Source organism: Chrysemys picta, chromosome 2, assembly GCF_011386835.1.
Source record: "Chrysemys picta bellii isolate R12L10 chromosome 2, ASM1138683v2, whole genome shotgun sequence".
NCBI classification, from domain to species: Eukaryota; Metazoa; Chordata; order Testudines; family Emydidae; genus Chrysemys; species Chrysemys picta.
This window is the reverse complement of record NC_088792.1, coordinates 122,498,961-122,526,008: the sequence shown is the minus strand read 5'-3', so window position 1 is coordinate 122,526,008 and position 27,048 is coordinate 122,498,961. Positions and strand designations below refer to the sequence as shown.

The 27,048-nt window shown below is 41.9% G+C and overlaps 1 protein-coding gene across 2 annotated transcripts in view; it reads left to right on the top strand.

Annotated features, from left to right (window-relative positions):
• GALNT12 (polypeptide N-acetylgalactosaminyltransferase 12) overlaps positions 1 to 27,048 on the top strand; it is a 95,398-nt gene that overhangs the window by 11,939 nt on the left and 56,411 nt on the right. For both annotated transcript variants that reach the window (XM_065584147.1, XM_065584148.1), the window contains exons 2-5: positions 10,639 to 10,808; positions 11,913 to 12,102; positions 17,359 to 17,544; positions 20,766 to 20,883. In XM_065584147.1, the coding sequence (XP_065440219.1) occupies positions 10,639 to 10,808; positions 11,913 to 12,102; positions 17,359 to 17,544; positions 20,766 to 20,883 (664 nt within the window). The remainder of the gene's footprint in view (positions 1 to 10,638; positions 10,809 to 11,912; positions 12,103 to 17,358; positions 17,545 to 20,765; positions 20,884 to 27,048) is intronic.

Sequence of the window (27,048 nt, the reverse complement as noted above, 5' to 3'; positions counted from 1 at the left end):
CCGAGGAATATGCAAGAAAGCTCTCACTCTCTAGTAGTTAGGAACTGATTTCAGCCCTGAAATGTGAAGTTTAATGCTTCTTCCAAAATTTGTTAGCATTAACTGTTATAACTGTGGATATTCTTGTTATCCTGTTCTTTAACTTACCTTGTTCTTAAATATTCAGTCCCATATTGAATATCGCTGTGTTTTTGTCCTCAATTGCATCTTGTAGCGATGAGTTCCACAGTGTAATTACATGTTGTATTAAAAAAAAAAGTATTTCCTTTTATCCGTTTTGAATTTTCCACTTTTTAGCTGCATCAAATGTCCCCTTGTTCTTGTATTATAAATCAAGGTAAATAGAAGCTCCCAATCTACCTTCTCTGTACCATATACTCTTATCTCTGCTAGTTGTCTCCTTTCTAAGATAAATAATCTAGCTTTTCAGACTTTTCATATAAGCATTTTTCCACACCCCTAATTATTTTCTTTGTCCTTCTCTGAACCACCAGTAGCTCTGAAACACGCTTTTTGAGATGGGGTGACCAGTACTGCCCACTGATTTATATAGTGGCATTATTATTATTATTATTATTATTATTATTGTATTACTTGCTGTCTCATTCCATATCCATCCTAATATATTGTGTCCTCTTATATGACTGCAGCAACACATTGAGCTGATTCTTTGTTGATGCTAAGTTCTCATAGCAGCATCTGTGAGTAATGCATTTGTCATCTCTGGTTGTTAGAAGATTCCATCCCATCCTGGCAGATGAGGATCTGGCATCAGTTATTTGCACCTTCAATTCTCAAATGGACTACAGCAATGCATTATACCTAGGCAGGAAGTCTTCAGCACTTACGAAATTACAGCTGGTACAGAATTCTGAAGTGCATCTCCTCAGCCATACAGACTACCATGAATACATCGAACCTGCCCTTAGCTCTCCCATAGAATATTGAATCAAGTTTAAGGTCTCAGTCCATGGCCTGGGTCCTGGATATTTAAAAGACTGCCTGAAGCTCTGGGATGCAGACCATGGTTGACAACTACTCTTCTTTGTCACAGTGGAATTCTGCAATAAAATAAATAAGTGAAAATAAATAAACTCTGCAGTGTTTTGTGTAGGGGACAGACCTTCCTTGGGGAGTGATCCACGGTTGTGGACTGAACTTTCTGAGGAACTAAGGACCACCACAAACTTCACCACCATCTCTTCCAAGTGTGAGGCGTATTGCTTTGATTTTTGCCTTCGCTAACATAAAAACCAAAGCAACATGTACTGTTAAAAAAACCAATCAAACCCACAACTTACCAAAACAAGATACCATTGCACACATGTCTCTCCCAGGGAGCAGATGAGAGAACAAATGCCACATGATAGATGTGTAGTCATGTTGCTTAATGCACTACTGGAAGGCGATCAGATACCACAGTGATGAGCATGGTATAAGAATCCATATAGAATAGAATACCTATTTCATTCATGTAGTTACCCCTACATGGATTGCTTAATATAGTAACACACTGAAGTAAACTGCACTACTGTAAGCCTCATTTTATATCTATGCAATGTATCTGCATTAGGCGTTTGTATCAGTGTAATTACAATCAGTGAAGTTAGACCTGTGCAAGTTGCTCTGAAGTTGACAGGGCCTCAGACAACTATGGAAAGAGCTATAGTCCTACTTGAGTGAGCACTAATCCTTGCAGGTATGGGCATTTAAACTAAACTATGTTGTAATAAGTTTCCATACATGATCTTCTCCATTTTCTGACTATTCTGGGTAGATATTGCATCTCCTTTGCTGTTTTCTCCATAAACTACAGACTCTAGTGCAGGGGTCTCAAAGTCCCGGCCTGCGGGCCATCTGCCACCCAAGAACCTCCCCACTGCGACCCGCGGAGGAGAGACGCATGTAGCCACGTGGCCAGCTCTGTCTGCTGCAGGCGCCACCCCCCGCAGCTCCCATTGGCTGGGGGAGAGGGACAGAGATACCATCACTAGTCACTGGGCAATCAGCCATGGAGGCAGCATCATTAGTTACTGGGCAGAGTTAGTCATGAAGGCAGCGTCACTTTTTTCCACAATGAATATAAACAAGTCAAAATACCGAACGCAACTGTCTGATGCACACCTTGCTGCAATCCTGAAGGTTTCAACTGCTCAGTCACTGAGGTCAAACATCAACAAACTGACAGAACTGAAGCATTGCCAGGTGTCTGGCAAACACTAAAAACTCTCTGGCAGGCGAAGAATTGTATAAAGTTGTATGCCAGTTTTATTATTTCTAAGAAATTTGAAATAAAAAATACAATATAAATGTTTTCTTTTCTGAACACCATCTTCAGTGACATTATTGGCCCGCTGGGAGGATTTGAGGACTGGCATTGACCCTAAGATAAATTGAGTTTGAGACCCCTGGTCTAGTGGACTTTACTTTTATTTGGAGAGAACAAAGCTGTTTGTAGAGAGAGCCCTGTTCACATCTAGAGTGTATAGATGGGTCTCCCAAAGAAGGGTGTGGATCTCGGGGTAGTACGTCAGGAGCAGAGTGTGATCGATGCATGTGGAAATCTGTGACCACTTTAGGAATAAAGTTTAAGTGTGGTCTAAAAATCACTTTGTCCTTATGAATATTAGTGTAAGGCAGGTCAGCCATCAGGGCTTGTAGTTTCTGGCTGAAGTGATGGCTGTTAAGATGATGTTTCAAATGAGAGGTGTGAAACAGCAGTCTCCTAGGGGAATTGAGTGGTGCTTCTGTTAACTTTGTTAGCACCAAATTAAAGTCCTAAAAAGGGGCAAATCTTTCAGAGAAGGAAAGGTGTTGGTGAGGTCCTTCAGGAATTTTGAGACTATTTAGTAGGATTATACACTAGCTCTCTGTATTAGCTTGTGATATGGCAATGAAGTGGACCTGGATAGATAGTAGAGACAGTCCTAGTTTCTTCAGATGTAACAGTCTAAGATGGAGGAGACTAATCACTTGATAGCCTTTCTTCCTGGCCCATGTTGAAAATCTCTTCCACTTTTGGGTGTAGAATTTCAGAGTTGAAGGTTCCCAACCAAGTTGGTAGCAGAATTGCTTGAACTTGAGAGAAACAGTTTAGGTCTGTGAAAGCCAAATGCCTAGAATCTCTGCTTTCCAGATGCAGAGATTCTGGATTGGGTAGAAAACCCAATAGTCCCTGCATTCCCACTAACTGAGCTGTGTTAGGGTCTTGGTTGGACTGAAGAGAAGAAAGTCCAAACTGTCCACATAGGAGGGTGTCGTTTTGGGATGTTCAGTGTTATACAGACCTCATATGTAACTGAGTATATGATGTTATGTATGTGAATGAAGTTCCATCAGTGTGAGAGAAAATTGTTGTCTGATGTGGTTTAGTCTTTAAGGTAGACAGGGCTTGTAGTATGTTCAGATATCTGTCACCTGGCGGAAAGATTCTTCCTAACACTGAATCCAGAACTATGCCTATGCAGCATATCCTTTGACAGGGAGCAAGGATGGATTTTCCCCAGTTTATTTGCAGACCAGAGTCTGAAAATCCATGTCCATGTCTTTCTGTTAGTGCCTGGCTCGATCTTCCTCATATGAGCTGGTGGTCCAGGTAGGAGAAGGTAGATGAATCCCCTGATATCTCAGCTGTGCAGCTACCACAACTAGAACTCATGTCAAGTGTGATAGGACAATTAGGCAGGCCAAAAAAGAATTTGAAAAGCAAATAACAAAAGACAAAAAAACTAACAGCTAAAACTTTTTAAAGTATATCAGAAGCTGGAAGCCTGCCAGACAATCAATGGGGCCACTGGATGATCTAGGTGCTAAAGGAGCACTCAAGGAAGACAATGCTGTTGCAGAGAAGCAGTATAAATTGTTTGCATTGGTCTTCACTGCAGAGGGTGTGAGGGAGATTCTCATATTTGTCATTCTTTTTAGATGACAAATCTGAGGAACTATCCCAGATTGAGGTGTCATTAGAGGTGATTTTGGAACAAATTGATAAATTAAACAGTAATAAGTCACCAGGCTCAGCTGGTATTCACCCAAAAGTTCTGAAGGAACTTGTCATAACTATAAAGGGAAGGGTAACAGCTCTCCTGTGTACAGTACTATAAAATCCCTCCTGGCCAGAGACTCCAAAATCCTTTTACCTGTAAAGAGTTAAGAAGCTCGGGTAACCTGGCTGACACCTGACCCAAAGGACCAATAAGGGGACAAGATACTTTCAAATCTTGGGGTGGGGGGAAGGCTTTTGTTTGTGCTCTTTGTTTGGGAGTTTGTTCGCTCTTGGGACTGAGAGGGACCAGACATCAATCCAGGTTCTCCCCATCTTTCTAAACAAGTCTCTCATATTTCGAATTTGTAAGTAAAAAGCCAGGCAAGGCGTCTTAGTTTTACTTTGTTTTTCTCAACTTGTAAATGTACCTTTTACTAAAGTGTTTATCTTTGTTTGCTATGCTTTGAACCTGAGGCTAGAGGGAGGTCCTCTGAGCTCTTTAAGTTTGATTACCCTGTAAAGTTATTTTCCACACTGATTTTAGAGAGATGATTTTTACCTTTTTCTTTAATTAAAAGCCTTCTTTTAAGAACCTGATTGATTTTTCCTTGTTTTTAGATCCAAGGGGGTTGGATCTGTATTCACCAGGAGTTGATGGGAGAAAGAAGGGGGGATGGTTAATTTCTCCTTGTTTTAAGATCCAAGGGGTTTGGATCTGTATTCACCAGGGAATTGGTGAAGGTCTCTCAAGGCTTCCTAGGGAAGGGAATTAGCTTTGAGATGGTGGCAGCGGACTAGAGCTAAGCTGGTAGTTAAGCTTAGAAGTTTTCATGCAGGCCCCCACATTTGTACCCTAAAGTTCAAAGTGGGGATACAGCCTTGACAGAACTCAAATATGAAATTGCAGAACTACTAACTGTGGTGTGTAACCTATCTCTTAAATCAGTCTCTGTACCAGATGACTGGAGGATATCTAATGTAACACCGATTTATTTTTAATGTCTCCATAGGTGATCCTGGCAATTACAGGCCAGTGAGCCTAACTTCAGAACCAGACAAATTGGTTGAAACTACAGTAAAGAACAGAATTACCATGTCAACATGGCTTTTGTAAAAAGAAATCATGCTTCACCGATCTATTAGAATTCTTTGAGGGGGTCAACAAACATGGACAAGGGTGATCCAATGGCTATATGGTATAATTGGACTTTCAGAAAGCCTTTGACAAGGTCCCTCACCAAAGGCTCTTAAGCAAAGTAAGCTGTCATAGGATAAGATGGAAAGTCCTCTCATGGATCAGTAATTAGTTAAAGGACAGAAACAAAGGGTAGGAATAAATGGTTAGTTTTCACAGTGGAAGGGTAAACAGTGGGGTCCCCCAAGGATCTGTACTGGGACCTGTGCTGTTCAGCGTATTCATAAATTACTTGGAAAAAGGGGTAAATAGGTGGCAAAGTTTGCAGATGATACAAAATTACTCAAGAGAGTTAAATCCAAACTGTAAAGAGTTAGGAAGGGATCTCTGGAAACTTGGTGACTAGGCAACGAAATGGCAGATGAAATTCAATGTTGATAAATGCAAAATGATGTACATAGCAAAACATAATCCCAACTATACATACAAAATGTTTGGGTCTAAATTAGCAGTTACTACTCAAGAAAGAGATCATTGTGAGTCATCTTGGATATTTCTCTGAAAATATCTGCTCAATGTGTACCAGCAGTCAAAAAGCTAACAGCATGTTAGGAATTATTAGGAAAGGGATAGATAATAAGACAGAAAATATTATAATGCCATTATATAGATCCATGCTACCACCTTCATCTTGAATACTGCGTGCAGTTTTGTTTGCCCCAAAAGATATATTAGGATTGGAAAAAATATAGATAAGGGCAACAAAATGATTAATGGTATGGAACAGCTTCCATGTGGAGAGAGATTAAAAAGACTGGGACTGTTTAGCTTAGAAAATAGATGATTAGAAGGGGATATGTAGAGGTCTATAAATCTGGTGTGGAAGTGAATAAAGCAGTGTTATTTACCCATTCACATAACACAAGAACCAGGAATAACCCAAAGAACTGATTAGGCAGAAGGTTTGAAACAAACATAAGGAAGTACTTCTTCACACAATGCATAGTCAACCTCTGTAACTCATTGCCAGGAGAAGTTGTGAGGCCAAAAGTATAACTGGGTTCAAAAAAGAATTAGATAAGTTCATGGAGGATAGGTCCATCAATAGGTAGTAGCCAAGATGGTCAGAGACACAATCCCGTGCTCTGGGAGTCCCTAAGCCTCTGACTGCCAGAAGCTGGGACTGGATGACCTGGGATGCATCACTGGATAATTGTGCTGTTTTGTTCATTCCCTCTGAAGCATCTGTAACCAACCACTGTCAAAAGAAAGGATATTCAGCTAGATAGACCATTGGTCTGAGTCAGTTCTTAATTTGGCGTATCCTTTCAGTGCCATAGATAGACTGACAAGTAGCACTCCATTGTTCTTCTTTCCCACATATAAGCTCAGATATTTGTAATGTGTTTCTGATGGCTATGAGGAAGTAGACATCTTTGGGATTGAGAACCACAAACCAATCTTATTAGGATACAGAAGGGATGATGATGATTACTGTGGTCATAAACTTGAACATAAAAACTGTGATGAATCTATGTAGCCTTCTCAGAGCCATTCTAGGACTATGCATAACAGGCCTGTGCCTGTACCACCTTCTTTTCTTGAGGGATGTGGTTCCTTTTCTGATGAGTCTCATTCCTCCTAAAGTACTGTCTTGTGAGAAGGATCCTTGAAGGAACGGGGGAAGGGGACGGTGGTGTTACAGGGAGTGTGATGTGAAACTGAATGGTGTATGAATTGCAGAGGGTATAATCCAAAGCTCTGAAGTAAAATGTCATTTAAAAATGGAGAGAATTTCAGAAAGGAAGGGGTGCAGAAGTATCAGAATAGGTGTCATGTTCTGGGGGTGCAATTCAGACCAGTGAGGGGTTGTGTCCCTGCCTGCCCTGTAACTCTAGGTGCCTCAAATGCCCTGTTGCAGTGGCTCACACACCAGAATGCCAGCAGACAAGCATCCAGGTCACTCCTTGAGTGTCTATGTGCTGTACAGCCCTGGATCAGCAGCTCTGACTCCAGCAGCCTGCCTACAGCACAAGAGCCGCACTCTGGTTTCCATTAGCCTTGCTTACTACTTGCAGGGTAACCCCAGCACACCACAAGTCCTGACGTTTCCCAAAACCATCTGCTCTGAAGTGTCCAGTCCTCTCCTGGACCACTCAGAGAAATAATAAGGTTGGTTTGGTTAAAGAGACAAAACCACATTAGAGCTTATTAATTTAACTGGAGTAAACTGATTCCCTTCAAGCACAGCACGGAGTTGGTTTATACTAAAAAAAAAATTATTATTAATAATAGGACCTAGGTTAAGTGATGCCAAGTAAAAGGAATAAAGTTAGAAAGGGTTACAAACAAATAAAAGTGCAAACACATATCTAAAAGCCTAACCCTTAATCTAGCAAGGTACAAGTTTTGTTGAAGATGGTTCTCTCTCCAATTATTCTTCTTCCCAGCCATGGCTGACTTTCCCTCGGTCAGGACCTTCTACAGAAGTACAAGATGCTGGTTTCCCTTGGCTTCTTAGGTGAAAGGTCTTTGCCTAAGCAGGTTTCTCATCTCAGTACACCGAGACTTCAAGCCCTCTCCCCCAACTGGTAGAAGGACCCTTCTTTCTCAGCTTTGCAAGACTTCTGTCCCTTTGTGTCTGAGTAGTGCTGAATGCCAAAATGGCTTTCTGCCTCTGTTTGTTATATCTCTCAAAGTTCAATGACCTTGTTTCAAGAGGCAGGATGACACCATGCTGTTCTTCACTTCCTGTAAAAAGCAACAGAGGGTCCTGTGGCACCTTTAAGACTAACAGAAGTATTGGGAGCATAAGCTTTCGTGGGTAAGAACCTCACTTCTTCAGATGCAAGTAATTGCATTTTACTTTTACTACAATTACTTGCATCTGAAGAAGTGAGGTTCTTACCCACGAAAGCTTATGCTCCCAATACTTCTGTTAGTCTTAAAGGTGCCACAGGACCCTCTGTTGCTTTTTACAGATTCAGACTAACACGGCTACCCCTCTGATACTTCACTTCCTGTGATCTTCGCAGCCTGCTGCTGATTGAAATGTAAATGAGGCCTCCTTTGGTTTTGGTCACACGTTGCTTAATTTCATTGGAGACAGGTAGAGAGCTGTGATGTCTGGGAGAGACCCGTCTCTCCCTTTGTTTGGTTACAAACTGTAAAGCACAATATTAATGTGTATCTATAATTCCTTATTTAGCATTGATACATACGATTCACAATTATATTAATCACCAGTGTGTCATAGGCTTTCATAAAACACTTCATTCATCATACGTTTATAATACAGTAGTACTGTACAATCAATTGATTCAGTTGCTTATCACTTGAGCTTCAGACCCCATCTTTATAGCCCAGATAAAGTTTCTCTTCCCAGCTGAGGTGTAGACCCCATGCTGTATCCTTCCCCACTTGTTAACTTGATAGTTTTTTTTAATCTCATATGTAAATAGACCTTCATTCTCTCTGCCTGACGACCAGGCTTGTCAGAAAAATAAGCATATTCCTTTGTCTAGGGCAGACTTGTTTACCAACATACATCACACAAGAATATTAATGATCAGCGAGTTATTAGTTTTCCAGTGATATCTTACATGCCATCTATTAGATACAGATTAAGACATCAGTGAATTGGGGTACACTGAACTGGTCAGGCCAGCTGAAACTCATTGCATGATACCAGTGAGCCCTTTGCCCCTGAAGAAATTCTTCTTCTAAAAATCATGGAATGAGCAGAGACACTGGATTTATGGCTTATTACAACAATCTATAATCCATTTAACCCATTCCCCCCAGCTTTTCCCCCCCTTTCTCTCCCTTATGACTGGAGAGGTGTTAACAGGCCACCTCACCTTGAAATATGTCTTAACTCCTTATGCTAAACAATCTGTTTCATCTTGTATTTATCTGTGACACTCTGAGTACATTTCCCAGACCTGAAGAAGAGCTCTGTGTAAGCTCAAAAGCTTGTCATTCTCACCAACAGAAGTTGGTCCAATAAAACATATTACCTCAGCCACCTTCTCTTTCTAATAAATGTGTTGTGTTGAATACCCCAGGGGTAGGTGAAATGGTTCATACAGTGTGTAGATGATTAGATGCTGTGGTGATGTGTGCAAACTAAAAACCTATTTCACAGAGTTAAATACAAAAATAAAAGAGAGAGGGGATGTAATGTTACAGTAGTATAGTTAAATACACAAGTCAAGAAATGCAAAAAGGTGAGGTATAACTGCTAGCTTTTAAATTAGGGAAGTTCTATGGGGGCTAGACTAGATGACCCATGTGATCCTTTCTAATCCTATGATTCTATATATGTTGTCTTTTCTATTCATGTTTTTATGGTTAAATATTAGACGGCGCAAACAGCAACATTTATACTTACGGTATACATTAAAGAGCCAGGAGGCTCTTAAATTTGCAGTCTAGTCATCTGGTAGATTTGGCAGCTTCTTGAGGCAGTGCTTCTACTGGTGTAGAAAAATAGCATTTTTGTAGTAAATCATGGATGGGTAAAGCAAAGCAAATTAAATCTATTTGACATGGAATTGTTGCCAGGCAAGGGCATGGTATATTCTGCCCTCTATTTCTATATTGCAAGTAAAAATGCTGAAAAATATAAATTCTGTTCCCAGATTCCTTGATCTTACCCTCTGATCGCACAGCTGTAAAAACCTTATTGATCATAGTGTGTTTGGAATCTTACAACTTTAGTCTTGAGTCTGTTGTTGTAGATCACTCTTGGAATTCTGTGTGAACTTTTTAATCGAGATACTAGCATTTTTGGTGTCTGATGGCCATTTTTCAAAATATTTGACAAGATTGTGAATTTACTCTCCTTCTGCAAAGCCAATTATGTGTGTACTTTTATACCTTTCTCTGTTCTTGAGGTTTTTAGTATCATGTTCCAGCATTTTTATGGTCTTCTTGGAATTATGGCACTTTGTTGCACAAATTCCATTGTCTTTATCTGTTACTGAATTTTCTTTAGATATATTTTGGCTTTTTCTGTAGTAGCAATTTTGCTATTGAGCACTTCCACTTTGTTCTCTAGTTTTTCAAATTAAGCCTCCAGGACAAAAGTTAAGTTATCAGTAATTTAGGCAAAAAATAATAGCAGGTCTTAGTTGTTGCACTGGGTGTGTCTTCCTGTGGTGAGCCGGAGGCCATAGCATTTTCCCCATTGTAAAATTCTTCTTTAAATTGAAGTCATTTTCTGATGGGACACATATTGCATGTGAATGAGCCAGATACATCTTCCCTTGTCTTTTTAGATGTTTGGATATTTTTGAAATATAAATGTAAAACTGAAGAAGTTAGATTCCCCCTGAATAATAGCTACCTCACTAAGCACATTGTATGACTTCCCTCATTGTTCCTTTATATCTTTGATGTGTTCTTGCTAAAAAAAAAAATTAGGAAGCACTATATGCAGTCTTCATTTGAAAACTTTTCTGAAAATTTACAGATAATTTCACACTTTTACTAATTTGGGTCCCCTTATTTACAGGTGCAAAGAGAAGAAATATGATTATCATAACCTGCCAAAAACCTCAGTTGTAATAGCTTTTTATAATGAGGCTTGGTCAACACTTCTGCGAACAGTTCATAGTGTTCTTGAGACATCCCCAGATATTCTGCTGGAAGAAGTTATCCTGGTGGATGATTATAGTGACAAAGGTAGGTATTTCATTGTATAAAGAACAGTACTCTTGACAGACAGACAAGATGGGTGAAGTAAAAGTCTGCAGGAGTAGAAAGTATACTGATATGGTAACGGCTCACTAACATTTTGTAATTCTTATATTTAGCCATACTGTAGCTTGAAATTGCTTTTACTTTGCTATGCTGATGGGACTGTCAAATTCAGTGTCTTGTTCAGCAAGTTGAGAGGAGGAACAGTCTAATGGTTAGAGTGCTAACTTGAGACTTTAGAGATTTGGATTCAATTCCCTGATCCACTGCAGTCTTCCTATGTGACCGTGGGCAAGTCCCTCTAATCTCTGTAGGCCTCAGTTCCCCATTTGTACCTCACAAAGTTGTTATGAGGATAAAGACATTGAAGATTGTGAGGCACTCACATGCTACAGTAGTGGGAACCCATGTAAGATAGATAGCAGCTAGAAATATGTGTCGTAAAAATATTAGGTGTAGTTTTGTCTGCCACTCATAATGTAAGATCATTATACTCTGGCTATTTGCAAATATTATATGAAAGAAATGGCTTATTGGCAGGGATATCTTTTTTTAATTTTGTTTTTTAATTGCTACGTACCTTTTAAGAGCTTTCAGGATTTTTAGAGATACTGCTTATATATATATATTATTGGGCCCATAACTTATTTTTTATAGCATAAATGACCATTTTAAGTGTGAAACTTCTTAGTAAAAAAAAAATGTAAAATTGGAAATGCTACTAACAATTAGAAAACTAATTTAAAGAAACAAATATAAATCATCCACTTAGCAATTAAAGGCTGTAAGAAAAGAAGAAAGCTAAGAACTAGCAACACGTAAATAAAAGTCTGATTTTAAATTTTAAAAATTGATTTAAATAAAATCTATTTTTAACAAGTTATCATGATTTTTGTCCACCCTAGTTTTATATTGCCAGTTCCCTTGCCCTGTCCAGGTATAGGGGACATTGCAGGATTGGGAGAAGGGCTACAGGCCAGATCACACAGCACTGTTATCAGTGTATTACAACAGTGCTTTAAATACTATTTTTTATAGTCTACTATGTACAATAATTTTAAAGTGATCTGTTCAACTTCTTTGCAATAGACCATTTAAAGAAACCTTTGGAAAACTACGTGGCTGGGTTACGCAAGGTACGTCTTATTCGTGCAAATAAAAGAGAAGGACTGGTTCGAGCTCGACTTCTGGGAGCTTCTCTTGCGAAAGGGGATGTTTTGACATTTCTTGATTGCCACTGTGAGTGTCATGAAGGGTGGCTTGAACCACTACTGGAAAGGTAAAGTTATACCAAATGTGCTGGTGTTTTTATCATAAACTTGTTAAATTCCTGTGTTTGTAGAGGTAATGAAAATATCATCGTTAACCAATAGTTACCACAATGTGATTTCTGAGAGAATGCAAGTATTTGCTATTTGAAGTGCAACAGAATGGTAAATATTCAGTTTATTTAACAGCAAATTTTGTTTCTCTATAGAACAGATTAATAGCGTACTGGAATTAGAGGTTCGAAGATCCAATTTCCTTCTTCCTAAAGGAATGAACAATTGTTGCCAGGAAGAGGGGACAGTGTTTTATATGGAATCCTGAACTTTTCACCTAATTTGGTGTTTGTGATTAGAACTGGGTAACGTTTTTTGGGCACAACTTTTTTCACTGAAAAATGCATATTCGGGTTGACCAAACATATTGCAAGTTTCTGTCAATCTTGGCAGCTTATTTCTGTTGGGGGAAAAAGAGGATAAAATTCAGAAATATCAAAATGGTGAGTTTTAATATTTCCACAGTGAACAGTTTCACTTGCATTCACAAATTGGAGGAGCTGGCAGTGGTGTTGCCTTTTGCACACTATAGACCAGTGGTGGGCAACCTGCAGCCCATCAGGATAATCCCCTGGCGGGCCACCAGACAGTTTGTTTACATTTGCACGGCTGCCCGCAGCTCCCAGTAGCCACGGTTCACCATTCCTGGCCAATGGGAGCCGCAGGAAGTGGCTGCCAGCATGACCCTGCCACCTGCGCCGCTTCCCGCAGCTCCCATTGGCCAGGAACAGCAAACCACGGCCATTGGGAGCTGTGGGCGACCGTGCAAATGTAAACAAACTGTCTGGCGGCCCGCCAATTGATTACTCTGACAGGCTGCAGGTTGCCCACCATTGCGAGAGACCAAGGGTTAGGGCACTCACCTAGGAAGGACAGACTGGGCTCAAGTCCCTGCTCCAGATCAGGGAATCAAACCTGGGTCTCCCACATCCCAGGTGAGTGCCCTAACCACTAGGCTATAAAGTATAAGGGGGAGCACCATCACTGTGATTTCTCCTCTTCCATTTTGTGAATGCCACTGGCTTGAAGTTGCCTTGTGAATCTAACCCTTTGCTATGAATAGATAAGGCTATAAGTGTCCAACCTGAAATGATTTTTTTCCAATTGTTTGGACCTGCCAGTGAACCAAAAAACCATTTATTCACACAGCTCTGTTGGTGACCACATTGTTAGCCTGGTAAGGGATCAAGGAACAGTTCTAGAGATATTCAGTTCTAGACAGAGGTTCGCTATTTCAGTGCAAGATACACATAAGCAAGTTGGAAATAAGGGCAAAGAAGAACTTGCCTTCCTAGTTTTCAAGCAATCTATTCTTTCCATATTCATATAGAATAAAGAGGGCTGGGTCAGGCACTATGCAGAAGAGTTTTCAAAGGGAAAGAATTAAGGTTGTGTGTACACACACTATAATTTGAGTCCTGTATACTCAGTGATGCTTTGATTTACAGTTGTCATTTGACACATATGCCACCTCCATCACAGAATGATGCAGAATCCAAGCCTTCATTTAACACAACAAATCACGGAATACCCCATCTACATTACATTAAAACATTTGTAATACTATTTCAGCTGCATCCATATACTACACATCTACTAAATACACTTGTATATTTTTCCTAGTTTGAATGGAGCCATAGATATTCCCACAGCAGAGTTTAGCTTCTCTCAGGCTCTGTAAACAATGCCATATCTTTTTTCTTCTTTCTGCTCTCAAAGCCACATCCAGACCCCTTCTAATGCCAGAGCTACACTTGCAAATATTTACAATGCCTACAACAGACTTTACAAAGACTGTATTGCAGATAGGAGACTATTCAATCCTTCCCAAAGGCACCAGCTCTTGCTGAGGCTAAAGGACACGATTTAAACCCATTTAAAATCAATAGACTCCCATTGAGTACAGTGGACTTTGAAGAAGGGGCCAAAAAGTACAACTTTACAAAAAACACAAGTGAGATTTCCAAAACTGCCTTGCCCTAAGGGGTTTAGGAGCATGCATCACATTGACTTTCAATGGAAACATGCTCCTAAATTCCTTAGGCATGTTTGACAGCTTCCCCCAAACTCACTGATTTTTTTTTTTTTAATTGACCTATTACAAACAACCTGTCTGATTTGTTTTCCTTAAATTTAACCTCTGGGACAGGACCATGTGTGGTAAATTCCAGACATATTAGATTAATTGTACCAGATTAAATGGAAAACAGCAGGGAAAGGTGATTAAAAGAATCAGGATTTTAATATCAAGTGATTGAAGTAACAACCTTACATATGAAGAGGCAGTCTGTAAGTAGTTTAGGTAAGCCAGAAGATGGCAGTCTTAGGAAGGACTTTGGATGAATAGTCTGATTTTCTTTACTGAAAATGTAGTGAATTGCCTTCCATACAACTCTATACAGATCAGCCTAATCAGGTCATCTCAGAATCTGGATCCCTTTTGTTGAGGATGGAACATAAGTTAACTGTTCCTTACTTGTGTACTGAATATACTTTGGGTGATCTGGTTCAGTCTTAATTTGCAGAAAAAGCAGGTTTTTTTGTGTTTGTTTATCTGCTTTCTTTTGTAATTATACCTGCCTGTGTGGCAGTTACCTTTTTTTTTTTTTTTTTTTTTTTTTTTTTTTGTAATATACAGCAAAATATTTCTATGATTGGATGGAAAAATGTCCAATATTTCTTCAAGTTATGTGTGGATCCCACTGTAAGTGCACATGCACCTCATCACATACATGAAAATAGAGCTGTTTTGAATAGCAGTGTCCATCAGGGCTGCGTATGCTTCTTCATACTCCCATATGAGCATGTGTCCATATAAAGGGCTGGGTGGCTTCATCCTTCCTCTGTTCTGCCTGCTAGTTCTTCACTCAGGCTAAACTTCAAAACTTTCTAAAGTTTTTGAAGCCACTTCTGATCTACTGTATTTGACCACCATGAACTGATGCAACCCATTTGGACTCAAGTCTATTATTCAGACTCTGCCTCCCATACACACATCTTTGTACAGGGCTCCTTCTTGTGGCAGACTCAAAACCTGCGGGCTTCCAACCCTGTGCATCCAGCAATGGACTAATCCCTCTGAAGGATGGGCACAGTAGGTGTCTCTCTTTGCCTGGGGGAATTGCACATTCAGAGAAGATGCTTGGTGTGCTTGTCTTCCTCTGCTAGAATGCGTAAGTCACGAAACACAAGGCTTAATTGCCATCTGCTGGAACAGTCCATGAAGGTCTCCTCAGACCCTAAGGAAACGAGCTCTGGAATCCTGCTGGTGGACGAGCCAGCATGATCCAGCACCACACTGAACAAGCAGGTGACGCCTAAGACTAGCATGGAGAAGATGGTGCTGAGGAAAGATCCAGTAGGTCTCAGCAGCAGCTGAAGTCAGGTACTGAGAGGGCCACTCCAAACATGGAGGCAGAAGCTCAAGAAGGAGGGCAGTGTCCTCCCATAAGGACAAACACTGCTCAGTCTCCAGAGAGGAATCCACCAAGCCATGCAGGGTGTCAAGGCCTGGGGAGAAGCAGCAACCTACAATGTAGCAACTCCTTCAGCACCAACCCCAGCTCCAGTGATGCACCCCTTAGCTTTAACCCTGGCCTGAGGAAATGGGACACATCGAAAGACCAAACTGTCTCATCTCAGAGAATAAAAATCTGCTATAATGGTCAGGCTCTCTCACTGAATGTCAAGGCACTCTCCTTCAGGAATGTGCCAGCAAGAACAGTGTTAGACTCGCTGGAGCCCAGGGCAAAAGCTAAGGAGTGCTCCCCTCCCCCCCCTCCTTTACCTGCTCACACATGGGATTTCTGCAACATTTCTGAAGCCCAAGCCCCGCTGCACGTGGCTGCCTGTGGTGTGCAGCCCTGGGCAATTGCCCTGCTTGCTATACCCCTAATGCTGGTCCTTTATGCCAGTCTCTGAGATCTGCAAGGCAGCTAAGCAACCCATTAACTTTTGTTAGACATTCTGCGCTTGACATGGCAGCCAGGTTGGAAGCCAAATTCAGGAGAGCAGTGCTTCAGTCGCTTGTTGACAGATACAGCTGAAATGCCTCACTTCCACAATTCAGGGAGGATACAGCTTGTCTGTCACCTACAGAGGGATTGTCCACACTGACACGTATTCAAGGAAGCAACAGTTACCCTACAGTAACTATTTTTTGTGTTATGTTGTAGTCTGTGTGGGTCACACAGCACACCCTCCATTCCTGCTTTTAGGAATTTTTGGCAACATGGGCTTTGGATTGTGAGGGAACTGAGGGAAGGTCGCAGCCACTCTGCCTTTTATGCTCTAATATACATAGGGCCCTACCAATTTCACAGCCACGAAATAAGCCCTTTCCCATGAAATCTGATTCCCCCCTTCTCCCTCGCTGTTGCGAGGAGCACTCCAGCCAGGGGGCTCCTACCTCCAGCTTGGCTGGTGAGGGACAAGACTTGTCCATCCCCTGCACAGCCGCTCTTGGGTGGGGGGAGCTCAGACCCACCTCCGGGTGCCTCCCCCATTTCAGGACGGTCTGGGACTGGGCAGCAGCCCCAGAGGTTCCTGCAGCTGGAGGAGGCTTGTGGAGGTGGGTCCAATCTCCCCCTACTGCTAGGAGTGCCCCAGCCAGGGGGTTCCTAGTTCCAGCTGGGCTGGGGAGGGACACGACTTGTCCATCCCCTGCACAGCCGCTCTTGGGTGGAGCTCAGAGCCACCTCCGGGAACCTTCTGCAGCTGCAGCCTTTAGAGTCCAGCTCTGAAGGCAGCACAGAAGTGAGGGTGGCAATCCCATGCCCCCCCCCAACAGGTTTGTGACCCCCACAATCCCCTTTTGGGTCGGGACCCCCAGTTACAACACCGAAATTTTCCAGTTTTCAAATCCTATGGCCATGAAATTTACCATAATGGACCGTGAATTTGGTAGGACTCTCTATATAGAAGCACTAGGAGACATAGGGCCCAAGTGCAGCGCCGATGGACACGGTTAGCAAAAAAACTCTGGTCTTGTGTGCATGAGGCACACGTGCACCTACAGTGGGATCCACACTGACTACAATATCTCGAAGAACCACACCTACTGTAAGTAACTGTTCGTTACTTGTATCCCAATATATGTAAAATGGGAGTAAAAACCTTACTTTTGTATTAATAAACCCTTTCTTTAGTCCTGTCATTTCTAGTTTCTGCTAGTGTCAACACAAATATTTTTTTTTCTTTCTAAAATAATTTAGAATTGGGGAAGATGAGTCAGCAGTTGTGTGTCCTGTGATCGATGTGATTGAATGGAATACGTTCGAGTACTTGGGAAATGCTGGGGAGCCACAGATTGGAGGGTTTGACTGGAGACTGGTCTTCACTTGGCATGTTATCCCAGAGAGGGAACAAAAACAAAGACGGTCCAAAACTGATGTAATCAGGTGAGTATTATTTTGCTGTATCTTCATTTTAAATGTCAAATTTTATAAAATGTACAAATTTTAACTTCAGCTGAAGATAAATAAAAGAATGTGTATAACTGAGCACTTAGCATTCAGCACTGAAACTGAAAATATAGAGTTTTAAAAAAATTGCTCTTTCTTTTTTTAATGTTGTTCCAGTCACCATGCTTTTGGCAAAATTTTGCTTTTAAAAAAGAAATCTGCATTACTTTTGCTATGTAAATTGTCATGAATGCATTTACTCAGGAAGCCTTTCTTGCCATATAAAAGAAGTTTACTGCTAAATCTAATGGAATAACAGAAGAACACTGGGAAAAGATAAGGAAAGGAGACTTGGAGAGAATAGCAAGTGGTGATTTATGCACACAAATAAGAAGCTTGGCAAACAGGCAAGAGGCAATAGTTAATAATAAGATTGATAGTACTGAAACAGGCAACCTTACTCATATATTAGTAGCTTAGTTGTCCTATTAAGAGAGCGGGCAAAATCCATTCATCAAGAGTGAGTAGGAATTTTTCCTGGGTGAGTATCATCAGTTTGTTCAAAATCTCAGCTTTTGATGATATTTAAACAAAAAAAATCCCAAATATGAAGAGTGTAAACCAATGTCGTGATGTCTTTCTATGTTTTCAGAGGCACAGCTCTGGAGGAGACAGAGCAGGAGGGTGCATCCTGCTTAAGGCACTGGTGTATTATGGCCTGACAAGTAGTCTTGGTCCTTGGGCTAGTAGGTTTTGTATACATTTTTTAAGCCTTGCCTATAAACAACGGTGGGTTTACTCAGAGTAGCTACGACTCAGCATGAGTGAGGGTGGCAGAATCAGGGCCTACAGGCTAATGAGTGCAACCTATTCATTAGTGAGTCCTTACTCCATCAAATAGTCTCATTTAAGTAAATGGGACATACTCACATAGGTATGCATAAGGGTTGTAATAATGGGTCCTGAATGAGAAGCTAAAATGGAAGGATACTGTCCTTAGGAGGAGACAGCAAAAGCAGTGAGGAGTAATGACACTGTATGAAATGTATCACAGGCCACAGAAGACATAAGAGGAAGAGGTTATGATGATCTATTAAGTAAAGCTGGGGAGTGTTGGCAGAAATAAATGATTAATTGTATGTGGTTAGCATAGGCCTCCAGACATGGAGCTACTGGAGAAGGCTTTTCTTGAGGAAAGCTACGTCACCTCATATGGAAAGATCAGGCTGTATCTACAGGTTCAAATCTAGACGGTGATGGTTCTCCCTTTATTCTCAAGCTAAAATTGGACCAGATCCTCAGTTGGTGTAAACTAGTGTAGCTCCACGAACTATAGTTAGCGACACTGTTTTACACCAGCTGAGGATCTGGCCCATAGAATTCTGTGTGGAAGTTTTAGGGATAGCTCAGTGGTTTGAGCATTGGCCTGCTAAACCCAGGGTTGTGAGTTCAATCCTTGAGGGGGCCATTTAAGGATCTGGGGCAAAAATCTGTCTGGGGATTGGTCCTGCTTTGAGCAGGGGGTTGGACCAGATGACCTCCTGCGGTCCCTTCCAACCCTGATATTCTATGATTCTATGATAAGACTTTAAACAAACATCCCACACAACAAACAGATCTTCAATTTGAGCTCATGATGCATTTTTTGGAAGAGCTAGGGTTTGCCCAGTGTAATTGTACGAAATGTCCACTGATCCCTGCAGTTGTATAACATCCTGTGTGTTGCTGGGTGGCTTCTGCCCTCCACCTTAGAGGCTGCTCCAGTTCAACAGTGGATAGTGTGCTCCAGGAACAAGGCAGCTTTTCAGTATTTGTATCCTCATCATTTAATTAGTGGCCCCTGCCTTTATTTACAACCTATCCTCCAAAGCCTTCATCAAATACAGAATTATTCATTTCTTCCTAGGCTTTTTAGGGATCTTGTCACCAGAATATCTGAGTGCCTCACAAACATTAATGAATTTATCTCCTCTGAGAGATGAGAGCATTATTTTTTAAGAAATATAAATAAGGGGAAACTAAGACAGTAGTGCAGTACTTCTCAACATATTTTGGTTCACAACCCCAAAAAATAGTTTAAACATACATATTCCACAGCTCACCAAGTCACAAGATCCTTTGGCCACAAAAGTTTGTAGGATTATTTTTTATCGTGGTAAAAAATGGGTAGTTTTGGGGTGCTGGGTAGGAAATGTTTGGGCTTGTGGGGCTGCTGCTAAGAGATAATACAAGACTCTGGGGATTATGGATCTTGGAGGGTATATAGTTAGCTGAGGGAGCAATAGTGTTGGGTGGGGGAACTGGCTTCTGTGTGGGGAGGGACAAGTGCTGGAGTGAGGCAGGAGAGCTGGCTGCTGGTGGAGGTTCTTCTGTCTTCTCTGCCTCACCTTGCTCCACTGGAACCGCATGCAGCTACAGGGCAGAGAACGTGCTGCTTAAATGGGTTGCCTGTTAGACCTCATTTTGACTTACTAATGTGAATTGATCACTAAGCTAAAAATTTAGTAGTAGTCTAGGTGTAGTGATCACAACCTAATTACATTTGTTATGTGCAAGAAGAATATAGTCCTGACAGCAATATATTTATTTGCTGCTTTAAAAGGGCCAACTCTTCCAAAAGCTGAAAATAATTTATAGACAAAATCATATAAATTCAATTCTATGTAGACAGCATTGCCGCACTGGAAACGACAGACTTGGATTTCCCTGGCAGACTTCTTGACTCAGAATCTGTCAAAATGCTTATTTTATGTCACTTTTTGGCCTCTCCAATTACATTAGTTAGGCAATGTCAACAAATTAAAAAAAAACAGTTGAGGGCATATCCTTTCAAGGGTTATACCCACTTTAGGGACTTAATCCATTGAAGTCTGAGAGTTTTGTCATTGACTTCAGTGGGAGCAAGATTAAGCCCCTATTTTGTTGAAGGCAACTGGGTCCTGTGGTGACACTAAAATATACCTTGGTTTATCTTAATATTATATTTACTTCCCCAGAATTTTTTTCGCAAGTCCATTCTTAATGAATTTCAGAAACTCTTTTCCAATACAATATTTTTATTGGCAAATAAAGCTTAAGCGTTATAGCACTAGGATACTTATCTGATGTGTTGTGTATTGTTACTTTGTAACTGGAAAACAATTAAGAAAATAGTAGATGTATGTGTAGATTCCTCCCCCTCCCCACACCCAATCCAGAATTATTTTTCTCTTGCATAGGTCTCCAACTATGGCTGGTGGATTGTTTGCTGTCAGCAAGAAATATTTTGACTATCTTGGCTCCTATGACACAGGAATGGAAGTATGGGGAGGAGAAAACCTTGAATTCTCATTTAGGGTAAGTGACACAATCAGCAATTTTGTCGGAGGGTAAAAACTGGCTTTATCTTACATTTGCTTCTTTACATCTTCTGCACAGGGAGGGAGGTTTAACCTAGAGCTGTGTAAAAGTGACAGTGTTTGCATAGAGAGTTCTAAGAGTTTGTTTTCATCATTCTCATGCTCCAGAAATTATACTTACCCCCACAGTGGTCTTTTTGGAAGCAAAATGTGCAGAAATGTACTTTTATTCAGAATTTCAGCGTGAAATTTTGAGAAGTGGGATGATGGCCATCTTTGAAATTTGCCTTTGGTGGACTGTGAAGTAAGGAGAGAAGATGGGAGGAAAGAGAGAAGTTTATAGCTATACAGTAACTCCTCACTTAACGTTGTAGTTATGTTCCTGAAAAATGCAACTTTAAGTGAAACAATTTAAACGAATCCAATTGTCCCATAAGATTTAATGTAAATGCAGGGGGTTAGGTTCCAAGGAAATTTTTTTAGGGCAGACAAAAGGCATTATACTGTATACTGTACTGTACTGTGGTTGGGAAGTTCCCCTGGCTTACCCCACACAGGCACAGCCCGCTGCAGGAAAGGACACTAGGAAGCACCTTTGCAGTAGCAGTGGCAGCTTCCCCGGAGAATAGGCTCGGATTTTGCCGGGAATGCTCCAGGCCCGCCTCTTCCTGTCCCCGCTCCTCCAGGCCCACCTCTTTCCACCCCCACTCCACCTCCTTCTGGAGCACGCCACATCCCTCCCCTCCCCCCCTCCCGACCAAAGTCCTAAATGCCACCAAACAGCTGTTCAGCGGCATTTAGGATTTTCTGGGAGGGAGGGGGAGGAGTGAAGACACGGCGCTTCCCCGCTCCTGCCCGTCCCTCCCAGAAAGTCCTAAGTACCAGCTGTTTGGCAGTGGAGGAAGCACTGGGAGGGAGGGGGGAGGAGGCGGAGAAGCGGAACTTGTGCAATGCTCCTTTGTAAAGTAGCTGCTCTTCCATAGAATCTTACAAGCAGGCAGCCAAACGACGTTATAAGGGAGCATTGCACAACTTTAAACGAGCATCTTCCCTAATTGAACAGGGATGTAACATTGAAACAACGTTAAGTGGGACAACGTTAAATGAGGAGTTACTGTATTGACCCATACCTGGAACTTCTATAGTGGTTGGAGTGAGAGGGAGGGTGGGAGGAGAGAAAGATACAGCCGTTACTGATAGAGCAGAGGCCAGACTGTGCTCCTTCAAGGCTTTACCCAGTTTGACTTTAGGAATAGATTGGGGGCATCAACAGCAAACCCCTTGTGAAGGTGGTGAAAAGGGATGATCTACATCCCTCCACGGCAATAAATTGGGACCACTGACAAGAGGGCTCACTTAAAGAGCACCCACAAAGCAGTGTACTATGCAACAGGATGATGGTTGTGCAGTTCAGAGGGAGAACTGCCATGCATCGAAGTAGTAGCATCTCACGGGTGAGTGGGTCTGGCTAGTTTCTCCAGGGATAGCACTCAGAGAACAATCAAGGTAGATGGCTATGCTAGAGTGGGAAGGGTTCTTGACACAGAAGGAGGGAGGAGATACAGGCCAACACATTTTGATGGCAAAAGGGCTTCTTGTCCTCTACTTTTTTGGTGATTACTGGTACTGCTGCAGTTTTCTAAGTGAGCACAGGCTGCTCATGCTTTACTCCGCGTGGTCCTCCTCTTGCTAGAAGTGCAGTGTTAAGTTGTAGTCCAACTTAAGGTAGCCTTCTCAGCTTGTGTGGGCTTCAGAACTGGGTACTTGGGAGTTTATTGGTTTTGCTCATCACCAGAAAAGACTTTGACAATATTGATATCTCTGTGGTAAATCACTCTTTTTTGTTGCATAGCTTGTCTCAGAATTGATTACTCATGGGTTAATGCCCTCCGCCTATGGAATCTGGAGATGGTCCATTATTGTTGCTGGAGCCTCCAGGACTAAGCTCCACTCTTCAGTTTAGGCCACCAGGCATTCTGCTTCTGGTGGTGGAACAAGTTCATCGTTCAGTTTGTCCTATTTTGTTTTAAAACCTTTTTATTTTTATTCATTTTTGTGCAGTGGTGACTTACAAACTTCCTCTTTGGTTTCCTCCTCCCCCGGATTAGGTTTCAACCACCTGGATGTGTCACTGCAGCGCCCTCCTGCCAGCCTCCTCTGTCCCCACTCAGGCATGGCTGAGCTGTCCTGCAAACACATGGCTTACATCTAATCCGAGGCAGCACTTACAGGCTCTGCAGAGGGTGAAATATGCCCTGTCTGTTCCCAGGGCCAGGGGCTCGGAGTCAGACTGGCATGTCAGGTCCCTGCCCTGCCCTGTGAGGTCATGACCTCAAAGCACAAAAGCCCACTTGGGTTTCTGAGCTTTGGGAAGAGAACCTAAGCACAAGGAGAAAGCTATCTGGCCAGCTTAGTGGGCAAGTCCTACAAAACAGCTGGGCTGGAGGCAGAAAAACCCTGAAAGGATCCAGATACTGAAGAAGGTCCTCTGCTCCTTGGGGAAAGTAGCAGGGCTCCTACCCAGCACCCCTTCCTCCCACTACGAATTGGAGGAGTTTCATTATACTCAGGATAAGTGCTGCAAACCCTGGAGCTTCCCAAAAGGCAAAAGCAAGTGGGGTGATAATCAGGGGTTTAACCCCTTCTTCTTTACCTTCTCCCACTGAGAGTGTGTTTGCTGCGGCTTTTCTCCTACACAAATGCTGTCTTACAAGGCTCTGTACCATGCTCACCACCCCCCATCCCCTTGCATCATGTCTGGGCATGTGAAGAAGCCTGTCCCTCCTGTGCGGCCTTGCCTCAGGAATTGTGCTTGGCTGGCTTCCAGCCCAGGGACCCTCACTCTGCCAGAGACAGGGCTAAGAGTCAGGCAGTAGTGGAATGGGATTTGTGCCTTGTGATCATCCACCAGCCCTCGCTCTGCCAGGGACAGAGGCCTCCCTTTCTCCACCTCTCCCCTGCTCCAAGGCTGGCTCCACACGCAGGCCTTTGGAGCACTAGGCAGTCTGGCTAATTTCACTCCCCGCAAAGCTGCACCTTCATGGGATTACAGGGAGGTAAGTGAGAATACCCTTCTCATGATCGGATGATCCTGACTGACTGACTGAGGAAAGCCCTGAGTGGTACTAGGTTGCTCCTAGAGCACTTACCGGGGTGCTAGCCACCCTGGGGGAGCAGGCAGACAGCTTTTCAGCTCCCACAGACATTTTCACAACTGAGGTATGTGTACCAGTACCCTCCTCTGTTATGTGGTTCCCAGGCCAGAGTGAACACTGTACTACCTTCCCCCTGTAAACAGTCAGGAGAAGAAATACCACACATGCATCACAAAAAAACCAAACACCTGCTTGAATTTTCCAGGACAGTACACCAGTGTCTTGCAAGTAACTCATTCATATTAATAAAATGTCTTCAAGCTTTATTAGATACAGGGTTTACCATTGATGCCTCCTTTGAGGGCATCATAAGATCCAAATGTTAAACAGGGGAAGGCAACCTATGGCATGCGTGCCAAAGGCGGCATGTGAGCTAATTTTCAGTGGCACTCACACTGCCTCGGTGCTAACCACCGGTCCGGGGGGCTCTGCATTTTAAATTAATTTTAAATGAAGCTTCTTAAACATTTTAAAAACCTTATTTATTTTACATACAACAATAGTTTAGTTATATATTATAGACTTATAGAAAGAGACCTTCTAAAAATGTTAAAATGTATTACTGGCACGCAAAACCTTAAATCAGAGTGAATAAATGAAGACTCGGCCCACCACTTCTGAAAGGTTGCCGACCTCTGTGTTAAGCTAACACATTTGTATATAAACAAAGAAATTTCATACATTTTGGGAATGTAAAGGTGTAGCAGTAGCTGTACCAGTGAAAGACATAATCACACCACCTGAAGGGGACTTTGTTCCAAAAGACCACATAGACGACAGTAGTGGTGGCACACAGCACAGCAATTTCAAAGCCTCAGCAATAGCCTTTCAAACCAAAGGTTTTTTATATATTTAGTAAGGAAAGCCTACTGTGCGGCAAATAAGTGGCTCATTGTCTAAAGGAATGATCCTTGCTTGGATTGGGACATCTTGGGTTCTGTCTTGGTCAACGTGTGATTTGTGACAAGCAAGGTTCTAACTTGGCAGTTGCAAGGAAGCCATGTTATACTCACAAATAGCCATTTTTCATCCTAAATGGATATCTTGTGCAAATTTGCAGGTGAGGAGCTATTGGGGGGGAAATCAGAGAAACTAGTAGCTGAGCTTGAAAAGAGGCCTCAGCCCTCACTGTCGAAGCCAGCAAAGCAATCTATTGTTGGCTACAAACACCAGCGGTATCCAAGAAGGGACTGTTACCCTAGCAAAACTGTCTTCCAAACCACCAAAAAAAAAAAGCAACCTAGAAAAACTGTCTTCCAAACCACCAAAATCCTCATTATGGAAAGACAAAGAGCATTTGTGTACAAGAGTTCACATTTCCTGTACAAGATTTTTCCTTCTGATCCACCCTCATAACCTAGAGCCTTAAGTGGCTGGTTGTAATCACAGCAAGTAACAGGTTGTATGTTATACACCTATACCCATGCACTGACAACATGCCAATCAGTACTCTGTCCAAAGAAACAGACCCATTCCGAAATGAACATCTGCTGGAAAGGATTCATAGCCACCAGTTCTTCAAAATCCAGAGGAGCTTTTGATCACAATGCAGAGAATTGCTCATCCAGAGATCAAAACAGACATGGCTCTGGCTGTAACACTGGTCTACAATTTTTGAGAAGTCGTCTGCTTCAGAGATAAAAATGTGCTATTGATTATGTATTTTGATGTGCTGAATTCAAATATGACCATTAAAACAACTGATTGGTTACTGTTTCTAAGATATTTAAGTTTTTACATTTTATGTCTATGTATATTGTGTAGATAGAGTTTTAATCATAAATTGTAAACCTATGTCTTTTCATGTGTTTATGGTTACTTTACATGATAATATTTCACCTGTCTTGTTTATGTAACACTTTAAAAATCAGCAAAAGGGTTATATAAATAAAAATTATGAAACAAAAGGCAAAAAATTATTATGTACATAGTTTAGTCCTATTCAGTGTCTACTCGGCGCTTCTTGGCTTGTCTCTTGTATTCATTAAATGGAGCATCTCTTGTCACTGTCCAGCAATAGTCTGCAAACATTGATGGGCTCCATTTGCCCTGATAGTGTTTCTCCATTGTTGCAATGTCCTGGTGAAATCGCTTGCCGTGCTAGTCGCTCACTGCTCCGCAGTTCGGTGGAAAAAAATCTAGATGAGAGTGCAAAAAATGTATCTTTAGTGACATGTTGCAACCAAGGCTTTTGTATGCCTTGAGGAGGTTTTCTACCAACAACCTGTAGTTGTCTGCCTTGTTGTTTCCAAAAAAATTTATTGCCACTAACTGGAAGGCTTTCCATGCCGTCTTTTCCTTGCCACGCAGTGCATGGTCAAATGCATCATCTCGAAGAAGTTCACGAATCTGAGGACCAACAAAGACACCTTCCTTTATCTTAGCTTCACTTAACCTTGGAGATTTTCCACAGAGGTACTTGAAAGCTGCTTGTGTTTTGTCAATGGCCTTGACAAAGTTCTTCATCAGACCCAGCTTGATGTGTAAGGGTGGTAACAAAATCTTCCTTGATTCAACAAGCGGTGGATGCTGAACACTTTTCCTCCCAGGCTCCAATGACTGTCAGAGTGGCCAATCTTTCTTGATGTAGTGGGAATCTCTTGCATGACTATCCCATTCGCAGAGAAAACAGCAGTACTTTGTGTATCCAGTCTGCAGACCAAGCAAGAGAGCAACAACCTTCAAAGCGCCACAAAGCTGCCACTGATGTTGGTCATAGTTTATGCACCTCAAAAGTTGTTTCATGTTATCATAGGTTTCCTTCATATGGACTGCATGACCAACTGGAATTGATGGCAAAACATTGCCATTGTGCAGTAAAACAGCTTTAAGACTCGTCTTTGATGAATCAATGAACAGTCTCCACTCATCTGGATCGTGAATGATGTTGAGGGCTGCCATCACACCATCGATGTTGTTGCAGGCTACAAGATCACCTTCCATGAAGAAGAATGGGACAAGATCCTTTTGACGGTCCACGGAACATGGAAACCCTAACATCACCTGCC